Here is a 12,021-nt window from a genome sequence, read left to right as displayed (position 1 = left end):
TTGTACACTTTAAATAAACAGTATAGTATGTGAATCATACCCCAAAAAACCTGTTAAAAAAACTATACTATTTATAATAGTTTCAAAAATCATCAGATACTGGGGAATAAATCTAAGAAAAGATGTACAAGACCTCAACACAAAAATGTATGAACAATACTGAGAGAATTTTAAAGACATAAATAGAGGGATATACCACAGCCCACGGATAAACACTCAACACTGTAAAAAGGTAAATTCTCTCCAAATTAATCTGTATATTCAATGCAATCCCAAATTCCTAAGAGGCTATGTGTATGTGTGCATGTGTAAACTGATGAAGTGATTTAAAATTTACACAAAAAGACAAAGTGCCAAGATGGCCAAGACAATCTTGAAAAACAAACCTGGAGGTTTATACCGTCAGATACCAAGATGTGCTAGGTAGACTTTAAAAAGCATGATATTCCAATAAAGATGTTTAAAAAAAATTTTTTAATTAAAAAAAATAAAAAGCATGGTATTGGTGAAAGGATATATTTTTTTTAAAAAACAGACCAACAGAATAGAAAATATTATAGAAACAGACTCAGATATATACAGTCACATGACTTAAGACTACGACACTACAGAAAAGGAAAAGATGGTCTTTTAATAAATGGTACTGGTAAACTCAATACCCACATGAAAAACACTGAATACTAACCACCAATCACACCATCACAGATTCAATTCCAGATGGATTAAAGACTGATTAATTTAGGGCTGAACTGTTTCCCCTCAGAATGTATATGTTGAAGCCCCAATACCTCAAAACGTGACTGTATTTGGAGACAAGCCCTTTAAAGGTCATTAAGTTAGGACTTCCCCGGAGGCGCAGTGGTTAAGAATCCGTCTGGACACGGGTTCAAGCCCTGGTCCGGGAAGATTCCCACATGCCACAGAGCAACTAAGCCCGTGTGCCACAACCACTGAGCCTGCGCTCTAGAGCCCACGAGCCACAACTACTGAGCCCACATGCTGCAACTACTGAAGCCCACGCACCTAGAGCCCGTGCTCCGCAACAAAAGAAGCCACCGCAATGAGAAGCCAGCGCACTGCAACGAAGAGCAGCCCCTGCTTGCCGCAACTAGAGAAAACCCGCGGGTAGCAACAAAGACCCAACACAGCCAAAAATAAATAAAAATTTTTTTTAAAAAAGGTTGTTAAGTTAAAATGAGCCCCTTGGATTAAGATAGGCCCTAATCCATCTTACTGGTGCCGTTACAAGAAGAGGAAATTTGGACACACTGAGAGACATCAGAAACATGCACCTGAACAGAGAAAAGACAATGTGAGGACAGGGCAAGAAGATGACCAGTTATGTCAAAATGATAAGCCTCAGAAGAAACCAAACCTGCCAACACCTTGATCCTGGACCTCTAGCCTCCAAAACTGTGAAAAAAATTAATTTCTATGTAAGTCACCCAGTCTGTGGTATTGTGTTACGGCAGTCCTAGCAAACTAATGCAAAGACTAAATGAGTAAAAAAATTAAGTTTCTAAAAGATAACACAGAAGAATATCTTCATACTCTTGAGTACACAAAAAAAAATTTAAGTAGGAAACAAATAACAGTCATCATAAAGAAAAGACTGAAAAATTAGACTACGTTACAATTAAGAACTTACGCTTACCAAGACACCATTTGAAATAAAAAGGCAAACCACAGAGTGGAAGAAGATATTTGCAATACATATATCTGACAAAGGACTTGTATCCAAAATATAGGAAAAAATCCTACATATCAAAAGCAAAAAGAGAGATAAGCATACTTTTTAAAATGTGAGAAAAAAAAAACTAAGCAACATGACAAAAAGGATATCTAAATGGCCAGTAATCATGAAAAGGTGATTAACCTCATTAGTCAGGGAAATGAAAACTGAAACCACAATGAGACATCACTATGCACCTACCACAGTGGTTAAAATTTAGACTGGTAATATGAAAGCTACTGAAGTCTCACACTTTGCAAACAAAGTATGAGTGATCTTCAACTTACACAGAAGTAGCTGCATTGAAAAGTATCAAGTCTTCTGATTATAACATGAATGTCAACATTTTCAAAAACATCTTACCTCCTTTTGAACAACACTAAATTTTTCAAGTAGTTTACATTTTTCTTCGATCAGTGTAGAAAGTTCTGCAGCAAGCTTTTTCTCTCTTCCTAAAAACAGAGTTAATACTATCATGTTTTTAAGTTGATTTAATTGTAAACAACAATGATGAGATCTAAAATAGAAAAAAGAGCTTACCCACATAAAGCCGGCTTCTAACCTGAAACAAATTTTTAACAAAAATTACATTAAAACACACACACATTCAAGCACATATAATTTATTTAACTTCTACTGCCAACTTAAAAACAAAATGTTTGTTATTGCCTTAGTATAAATGTAAGTTCGCCAAAAAGTGTTCTATTTCCAATGAGAAAAATACATATGAAAGTCCTCCTACTGAAGAGTCACACTGTGTATTAGCATATTTAAGGCTCTGAAATAAGTCTACCTTAAAGATATCTGTTTCATTTCATTTAGCCCACTGCTCCTCAAACATATTTGACCCTAAAACAAACTACTTAAGGAAGCCCCTATATCATCTCCCCTAGTAAATATCCAAAATAACACAGTTTGAAAAATGTTACCGTGCGGCCATGGATCTGCTGACTATAAAGTAAAAAAATTTTTCTTCTTTAACCTCTCTCTCAAACAATGAAGGAAAAATTCCATTTATAAGGGGATCACGTTTAGGACTAAGGTAATCTAAGTAGAGAAAACAGTGGGGACTTAAATGATCTACAGAAGATATATAGGAATAAAATTAAATAAAACAAGATTAAAAAGTCAAGGTACAGGGCTTCCCTGGTGGTGCAGTGGTTAGGAATCTGTCTGCCAATGCAGAGGACACGGGTTCGAGCCCTGGTCTGGGAAGATCCCACATGCCGCGGAGCAACTAGGCCCGTGTGCCATGGCTGCTGAGCCTGCACTCTGGAGCCCATGAGCCACAACTACTGAGCCCACGAGCCACAACTGCTGAGGCCTGCGTGCCTACAGCCTGTGCTCCACAGCAGGAAAGGCCACCGCAATGAGAAGCCCGCGTACCAAAGCGAAGAGTCACCCCTGCTCACCACAACTAGAGAAAGCCCGCGTGCAGCAATGAAGACCCAAGGCAGCCAAAAATAAAATAAAAATAAAATAAATAAAGTTTTTAAAGAAGTCAAGGTACAATATAGTAGGTATAGATGAGGAACAATTAGTGAACTGAAACATCAGATTCAGAAACTATCTCAAAAGGTAATAGTAAACCATTAAAAAAAAAAAGGAAAAAAGAGTTAAGAGGGAAGTGAGAAGTAGAAGAGCCAACATCTTAAAAAAAATAATAGTCCCAAAGAGGAAAAAAAAAATGTAAAATGCAGAAGGAACTTCCCAGAATTAAAAAAGATAAAAGATTTCATATTTAAATATTCAAGAGAATTTAAAGAAATAAAAAAAAATCAAACCTGAACACATTACATTGAAATAAGGGTATCAAATTAAAAGCCTCCACAGAGAACAGATCACTTACAAATGAATAAGAATCACATTGACACTAGGCCTTTCAACAAGTAACATTAGATGTAAAAAGACAAGGAAGTAAAAGGATAGAACTTTGGATGCAGAATGCTTATATCAAACAAATTACCATTTCAGCGTGAAGACTTAATTCAAACATCCTCAAGCGTACAAAAGGTTTGCCACACAAAGACCAACACTGAAAACAATCTAGAAAGAAGTATTCAAATATGGGAAGAATTAAATTCAGGAGTCCCTGAAAGAGGTATGTCAATTACGGGTGATCAAATATCTTGGTAATATTTGTTGTTGTCTTGAGGACTGGAGAAGGGGTGGAGGAGAAAGTAAAAAACAAAGAAATGGAAAAGGAAATATTTTTAGAACTAAAATTCTAGATTATACCAATATGAAAGGGGGTTGGAAAGTGAAAGAGACCAAGGGATGTGAGAGAGTATGCTAAAAATAAGGTTTCTGTTTTCTCAGAAGGAAGATTTACTTACAAATGTAGAAAAGAAACATTAAAAGTGGAACAAATTAATAAAGTATGCTAGAAGAAACTGGTCCAAATACATCAGTAATCAATAATCATAATATATGTAGATATACTAAACTCAGTGAAAAAACAGAGATTTCCAGATTATATAAAAGAAATTCATACAGAACTGAATTACTTTGCTGTACACCTGAAACTAATACATTGTAAATCAACTATACTCCAACAAAATAAAAAAAGAAATTCATACAGGACATACATTAAGTAAAAGACCACAGAAAGACTGGAAAATATAAGGATGGAAAAAGACACATGAAATATTACCAAAAAGAAAATTGGCCTGGCTATACTAACATCAGAAAAGAGACTTTAAGACAAAAGCATCGCAAGAGTTATAGAGGGTCACTAGATATTGATAAAAGATTCAATCCACCAAGAAGAGATATAGCAATTCTAAACATGTATCCACCTAACAAAATATCCTCAAAATATGTAAAGCAAGAATTGACAAAACTACAGAAAGTAACTGATAAATCCATCATGACAGTGGAATTCAGCCAACTTCTCTTCACTCTTGAAAGATGAAGGAAACAACAACAAAAAAAGAGCAAGGATATGCAATACATGAACACCACAAATTAGTCAATTAGCAAGCTTGACCTAATAATGGATGGATACAGAATGATACACAAGTATCTGCTTTCAATAATAATCAGGAGAATAAAGAGCACAGAAAAAGTCTACACGTATGTGGAACTCTCATATGTAGCATGGCAGATGAATGGGAAGAAGGGAGACTATCCAATAAACAAAGCTGGGAAAAAGGTTATATTGCGGGGGAAGGGGAGTGGGGAGTTACACCAACTCCTTACCCCACACTAAAGAAAAAATCAACTCAAGATGGATCAAGCAATTCTGTGCTAAAAGAAAACTGTTTTAATTAAGAATTTCTACTCATCAGAAAACACCTTAAGAAAAATGAAAAGATGTTTCATACTGGGACATATGCAATATAGATAATCAACAAGGATATCATCAAGAATATATAAAGAACTCCTACAAATAAAAAAGAAAACAACAAACTACTGAAAAGAAAAATGGGTATAAGACATAAATATTTCCCTGAAGAAAAAATACATATGGCCAATAAATTTACTGAGTTTTCAACCTCACTAGTGATCAAGGAATACAAATCAGAACCATGGTTAAGATACCATTCAAGTGGCAAAAATAAAGAATTTCAACAATAACAAGTGTTGGAGATGACACAGATCAAATGGATCTCTAGGACCTCTTATATACTACTGTTGTGAGTATAAATTGGTACAGACAATTTGGAAAAGAATTTGGTATTACGTTTTAAAAGCAGAACTTCCAATATACTATAAAACCCAGTAATCTCACACTTAGTATATTCCCAAGAGAAACTTACAAATATACAACAGGAGACAAGTATAAGAAACTACCCAGCAGCATTATTTGTAATAGAAAAAAACCTGGAAACAACTCAAAGGCCCAAGACCATAAAATATATAAATTAATTGTAGTATATTCTTAAAACAATCAAAATGGGTCAAAAATACGGATGAATCTTAGCAATATAGGATGGAGTAAAAAAGTTCCAAAACATGACATATGGCATGAGACTAAGCAAAATTACTACACTTCTGAAGGATCTGTGTACATATGACCAAAAAAAAATTTTTTTTAAGGCATGGGAATAATTAACACAGGATCCAGAACAGGATTACCTCTAGTACAGGGAGGCAGGGGGATGAAATGAGGGAGGATCACCTAAATATAGGTGACAGTCAATGTCTTTGATTCCAGGTTGGGTGGTATATTCACAGATGTTTAGTATACTGTTAAAAATAAACACAGACCCCAAATAATAAGCAAGTAAGAAATAAAGGTAGACTTTGCTGTACACCTCAAACTTACACAACATTGTAAATCAACTATACTCCAATAAAAATTTAAAAAAAAGGAAAGAAATAGAGGTAGGGTTTTAGTATTAGTGTGGAATACTCCTACAGAGAATTATTTTAATTTTTACACTTTAAAAAATTCCTCTAAATCCATATTCAGTTTCCAATAACCACACATTAACATGAGTAGCCCACATAACAATAACCTGTTTCCTTAAAACAAAAGATATGTTTCTCATATTACTTGTTCAACATGAAGACAGAACGAACATTCTCTTAGTATATAGGGCACTGGTTACTTACCGATCGAAAACTTCTCCACAAAAACAAGAGAATAGCAGAAAATCCAACAATAGTTGCACATATCACTAATTCCCATGGAAAACCATAGAAGTTAGAACCTGGTCTCATATCTTCAGGCAATGCTGCGACAACCTTCAAGACAAAGAAAATTAACCTCTTAAAAATACACTTTTGATAAAAAGTGTTGATTACAAACTGCTATACACTGAATTTTTCTGTGTCCCCCTGCAACCCCAAAATTCTTATGTTGAAACCTAATCCCCAATGTGATGGTATCTGGAAGTAGGGCCTTTTGGAGGTGATTAGGTCATAAGAGTGGAGCCCTCAGAAATGGGATTAGTGACATTAGAAAAGAGGCTCCAAGCTCCCTTGACACTTCTACCACGTGAGGTTATAATGAGAAGACTATGAACCAGAAGTGTGCCCTCACCACACACCAGATCTGTGGCATCTTTATCTTGGTGTTCCCGGCCTCCAGAACTGTGAGAAAAATGTTTGTTGTTTAAGCCACCCAGTCTATGGTATTTTGTTATAGCAGCTCCAACAGATTAAGACACAAACATAAGTACAAGTTTACATGTAAATACTATTAACAACCTTTTCATGAAATGGGTACCAGACTATCACCAAACAGCAGGTATCAGAGGGTATTTTTCTGGCAATTTTCAACCACTATCACCAAGGGATGAAGGAAAGTAGTATGGTGAAATGTAATGATTTTCCAACCAGAGTTCTACAGAGATGCCTCGGAGCTTCTGAAAATGAGAGTAAGAGGAAAGAAGGCCAAAGAAAGAAGCTGAATCAGGTGCTCTTACCCTGATTCAACCAGTTTAGGCTTTTTCCATATAGTATACTGGGCTCCATATAAGATTTCCCTATGGGGGAAAAAAAATGGATCTGCTGCTTTATTAAAGTTTGAAAACCACTGATGAAACCTTGGGTTTAGAATTTGAATCCTTCTACCCTACCTCTGTGGCTCCCTTCTCTTATCTGTAATGGGAATAATGCTGTATGAATATGGAGGACAGGTACTCAGTAAAGGTAGCTGTTTCTATTAGCCCTCCTCCAAAGACCATGATCCTATAACCACAGCCTTTCCACATTATTTCTCTCCCTAACAAGTCTTCAGCACAAAACAGCTTAAGGCTTTTGCAGTTGCCTCTGTATTTCATCTTTCTCTGGGTCAGTTCATTATTCACTGTCATCCAATGAGGTTATTTTTTCTTTGTTGCCAGGCCCCACATATTATTCAATCACATAAAAAGGTGAAAAGCAGGGGGGGTGAGGGGGGGAAAAATACCCTTTTTTAAGAACAACCTCAAGTCTGATTCTTTCCAGGGTTCAACCCAAAACCGCTACAGCAAATCTTCCCTTTTTAGGCCCCTTCTATCTAGAAAATACCTTTTAATATCTATTCTCTTCTCCAAAATCTTTTTTGTAACTCTGACCCATATAAGCTATCCACAGTTCATTAACCTGTGTTAAATAAACCTGATTATACCTTTTCTAAAAAAAAAAAATACCCCTTTACCCTGATCTCTGCCTCTGCCTCTCCCTACATTACCCTTGTTACCAGCTCACAGAATTGTGACATCGCTAGAAACAACCAGTGATTTAAAAAAAAAAAAAAAAAATCTATTTCTGCCTCTGAGAAAAAGAGGCATTTGACCACAATACTGGGAAGAAAAGATGCTTTCTTTACAGTTTACATATTCTCCAACCATCTTACTTTCAGCTAACTATGTCAAAACATAAAATGCACATCACTTCAAAAATCTAATAATCGGAATGATTTCTTTACAACACTACAACACTTTAAGAGACAATTCTAAAAGCATCTCTCATATTAAACATGTAATTATCTTCAGTATAGTGATATTTCTTAAATCCAATAACATTTTATCAGTCCTTCTATTCTAAAAGGAGATGGTAAATTCTAGGTTAAAGCCTTGAGCTGGTGGAATCTGGTGGGATCTGGTGGACTGAGGAATAGCAAAGAATCTGAGTCTCAAGAATGGATCTCAAATCCATTGCTCAGGTCTTAATTATGCTGGTTTTCTCATGGAGATTTTTCACCCTTAAATTTTAACTAAAATATAGAACCCTATCTCACAAAAGCATAGAAAGAATAACCAAATTTATCAAACATCAATAAATATAATGCAATACACAATTACACATGATTTGATAAACTGGTCCTAAATTTTAGAAGTAATAGGTAATCCTCCATACAATATGGTAGTGATTAATCACGGAACACTTAAAACCTATTCCACTCCCAAACGTGAGTATTAAAGGAATTCTACACCAAGTAACTTAAAAGAAGCAGTTAATCAAGTTGACAAAATACAGTAAGGTTAAATTAAAATTATTTTTCATTTTACCTCAAATAAATATTATATTAATAAAAACAACATAATAAGATGTCAATATACAGGCCCTGAGAATACTTGACTGTAATGCAAAGTTTTATGAACCTACACTCTCCAAGACATAAAACTTAAAAAATAATTTCCACTTTACATAAAGAGATTTTTTCCTGTAATTAGTGATAAACCAACAAAAAGTTTAAAAGGGGCACTGATTCACTCATTATTCATAATCAAGTTTGCTGAAAACTATTCTTAGTATATCTCTTTCTTAAATCATTTTACTTTACAAAAAACGTAAACTTGTAATCATTAATAATAATTCTCCCTTTAAAAGGGTATCAAAAGAGCTTTAGAATCAAATGGTCTAAAAAGAGCTAAGGCAGAATAAGAGTTCAACCCAAACAAGATGAAACAGGATCTGTAAAATTAATAATTACCTCACAAGGAGCAGTTAATATTCGTTCACTCATTCATCCATCTACCCAGCAACTAATTCCACATTTATTAACAAGTTACATTCCAGACACTTTTAAAAACATACTCTTTTCATTTTATCCATTTACATTGTTTTAATGGAAACTAAACACTAAAACCACTATGCTAATAACTCACAAATCTGTGACGCCAACTCTGAGTTTTATAATACTAGTTTATTGGACAAATCTACATGGATGTCCTGGAGGGGTCACTATACAGAAAGACTGTCTGATACAGTCTATGTTCTACTGAAACGGGAAAGCTTCCTGCAAATAGTTATGGTATCATCCTTAATGTGGTGAGGGAAGTGATCATTCCCAAAGCCAATCATCCAGATAAGGGGAGAGGACCTCTAAAAGGAAACCAGTATCTGATCTTAAGCTGGTAAAACAACTATTTCTACTTCAGTCATTCTCTCTTGGGACCTAGACATTGAGGAAGGTAGGGGTAAGGATGGGTGCTAAAATGGTACCTAGCACATAAAAATATGCCAGGTCCTGGGACTTCCCTGGTGGTCCAGTGGTTAAGAATCTGCCTGCCAATGCAGGGAACGCAGGTTCAATCCCTAGTCAAGGAACTAAGATCCCACATGCCGCGGGGCAACTAAGCCAACACACTCTAGAGCCCACGCACCACAACTAGAGAGCCCGTGTGCTACAACAAAGAGCCCATGTGCTGCAATGAAAGATCCGACGCAGCCAAATAAATAAATAAATATTAAAATATATATATATGCCAGGTCCTAAAATGGGACAGAGGCTAGAGAGGAAGGTATATTATTAGACTAAACTGTCTGGTTCTTATTCTTCTGGTTTCTTTTTTTTTCCCCTCAGTATACAACCATTTAGTAAAGGTTTAGTTAAATGTTTCACTCTTGTTTCAGCAGCCTTATGAGATATTAGGCTTAGCCTAACATTCTAAATAAAAGCAGGGCAGGGTTATAAACACATTTTTGTTTATAACTCCCTTTTTCTCTATCTGATTTAAAACACAATTGCATAATGCAAAATTAGAAATTTATTTTGTTGGATGTAAAACACATAAAGATGTAAATTGTAACAAAAACAGCATATAGAATGCAAGGATGGAACTATATAGAAGCAAAGTTGTTGACATTAGGTGGATTAACCCAAAGTAAATCATTATAAATCAAACACATACAGTTAAGGCGGCGGGGGGGGGGGGGGGGGACTAAAATGGCACAGTAGAAAACATCTATATAACACAAAAGAAATGGAGGAACTAAGAAACAAAAAAGACCTAAAAAATACAGAAAATAAATAGCAAAATGGCAGAAGTATCACTAATTATATTAAACGTAAATGGGCTACACTGTCCAATTAAATGGCAGAGATTGGAAGAATGGACAAAAAAAAAACACGTTCTGGGCTTCCCTGGTGGCGCAGTGGTTAAGAATCTGTCTGCCAATGCAGGGAACACAGGTTCGAGCCCTGGTCCGGGAAGATCCCACATGCCGCGGAGCAACTGAGCCCGTGTGCCACAACTACTGAGCCTGCGCCCCAGAGCCCGTGAGCCACAACTACTGAGCCCACGTGCCACAACTATTGAAGCTCGAGCGCCTAGAGCCCGTGCTCCACAACAAGAGAAGCCACCGCAATGAGAAGCCCGTGCACCACAACAAAGAGTAGCCCCGCTCGCTGCAACTAGAGAAAGCCCGTGCACAGCAATGAAGACTCAGCGCAGCCAAAAATGAAATAAAATAAATAAATTAATTAAAAAAAAAAAACACGTTCCAACTATATGCCATCTACAAGACACATACTTTAGATTAAAACACATAAATATATTGAAAGATGGAAGAAGAGGCGAGATTGGTTCAAGATGGCAGAGTAGAAGGACGTGCTCTCACTCCCTCTGGCGAGAGCACCGGAATCACAACTAACTGCTGAACAATCATCAACATGAAGACACTGTCATCAAAAAAGATACCCCACATCCAAAGACAAAGGAGAAGCCATAATGAGACGGTAGGAGGGCGCAATCACAATAAAACCAAATCCCATAACTGCTGGGTGGGTGACTCACAAAATGCAGAACAATTATACCACAGAAGTGCACCCACTGGAGTGGAGGTTCTGAGCCCCATGTCAGTCTTCCCAACCTGGGGGTCCGGCAACAGGAGGAGGAATTCCTAGAGAATCAGACTTTGAAGGCTAGCGGGATGTGACTGCAGGACTTCGACAGGACTGGGGGAAACAGAGACTCCACTCTTGGAGGATACACACGAGGTAATGTGCGCATCAGGACCCAGGGGAAGGAGCAGTGACCCCATAGGAGACTGAACCAGACCTATCTGCTAGTGCTGCAGGGTCTCCTGCAGAGGCGGGGGGGGGTGGCTGTGTCTCACCGTGAGAACAAGGACACTGGCAGCAGAAGTTCTGGGAAGTACTCCTTGGCGTGAGCCCTTCCAGAGTACACCATTAACCTCACCAAAGAGCCTGGGTAGGCTCCAGTGTTGGGTTGCCTCAGGCCAAACAACCAACAGGGAGGGAACCCAGCCCCACCCATCAACAGACAAGCAGATTAAAGTTTTACTGAGCTCTGCCCAACAGAGCAACAGCCAATTCTACCCACCACCAGTCCCTCCCATCAGGTAACTTTCACAAGCCTCTTAGATAGCCTAATCCACCAGAGGGCAGACAGCAGAAGCAAGAACAACTACAATCCTGTAGCCTGTGAAACGAAACCACATTCACTGAAAGATAGACAAGATAAAAAGGCAGAGTGCTATGTACCAGATGGTGGAACAAGATAAAACCCCATAAAAACAACTAAATGAAGTGGAGATAGGTAACCTTCCAGAAAAACAATTCAGAATAACAATAGTGAAAATGATCCAGGACCTCGGAAAAAGAATGG

At 37.1% G+C, this 12,021-nt stretch overlaps 1 protein-coding gene across 12 annotated transcripts in view; it reads right to left on the bottom strand.

The window, feature by feature from the left end:
• Window positions 1-12,021, bottom strand: part of MIA2 (MIA SH3 domain ER export factor 2) — a 106,426-nt gene that overhangs the window by 59,206 nt on the left and 35,199 nt on the right. For all 12 annotated transcript variants that reach the window (XM_036844612.1, XM_036844615.1, XM_036844613.1 and 9 more), the window contains 3 exons: window positions 6,293-6,424; window positions 2,273-2,294; window positions 2,096-2,184 (listed from right to left, as the gene is read on the bottom strand). In XM_036844612.1, the coding sequence (XP_036700507.1) occupies window positions 2,096-2,184; window positions 2,273-2,294; window positions 6,293-6,424 (243 nt within the window). The remainder of the gene's footprint in view (window positions 1-2,095; window positions 2,185-2,272; window positions 2,295-6,292; window positions 6,425-12,021) is intronic.

Source organism: Balaenoptera musculus, chromosome 2, assembly GCF_009873245.2.
Source record: "Balaenoptera musculus isolate JJ_BM4_2016_0621 chromosome 2, mBalMus1.pri.v3, whole genome shotgun sequence".
Classification (NCBI taxonomy): Eukaryota; Metazoa; Chordata; class Mammalia; order Artiodactyla; family Balaenopteridae; genus Balaenoptera; species Balaenoptera musculus.
The sequence above is the reverse complement of the archived record's forward strand: the minus strand, read 5'-3'. Positions and strand labels throughout refer to the sequence as shown.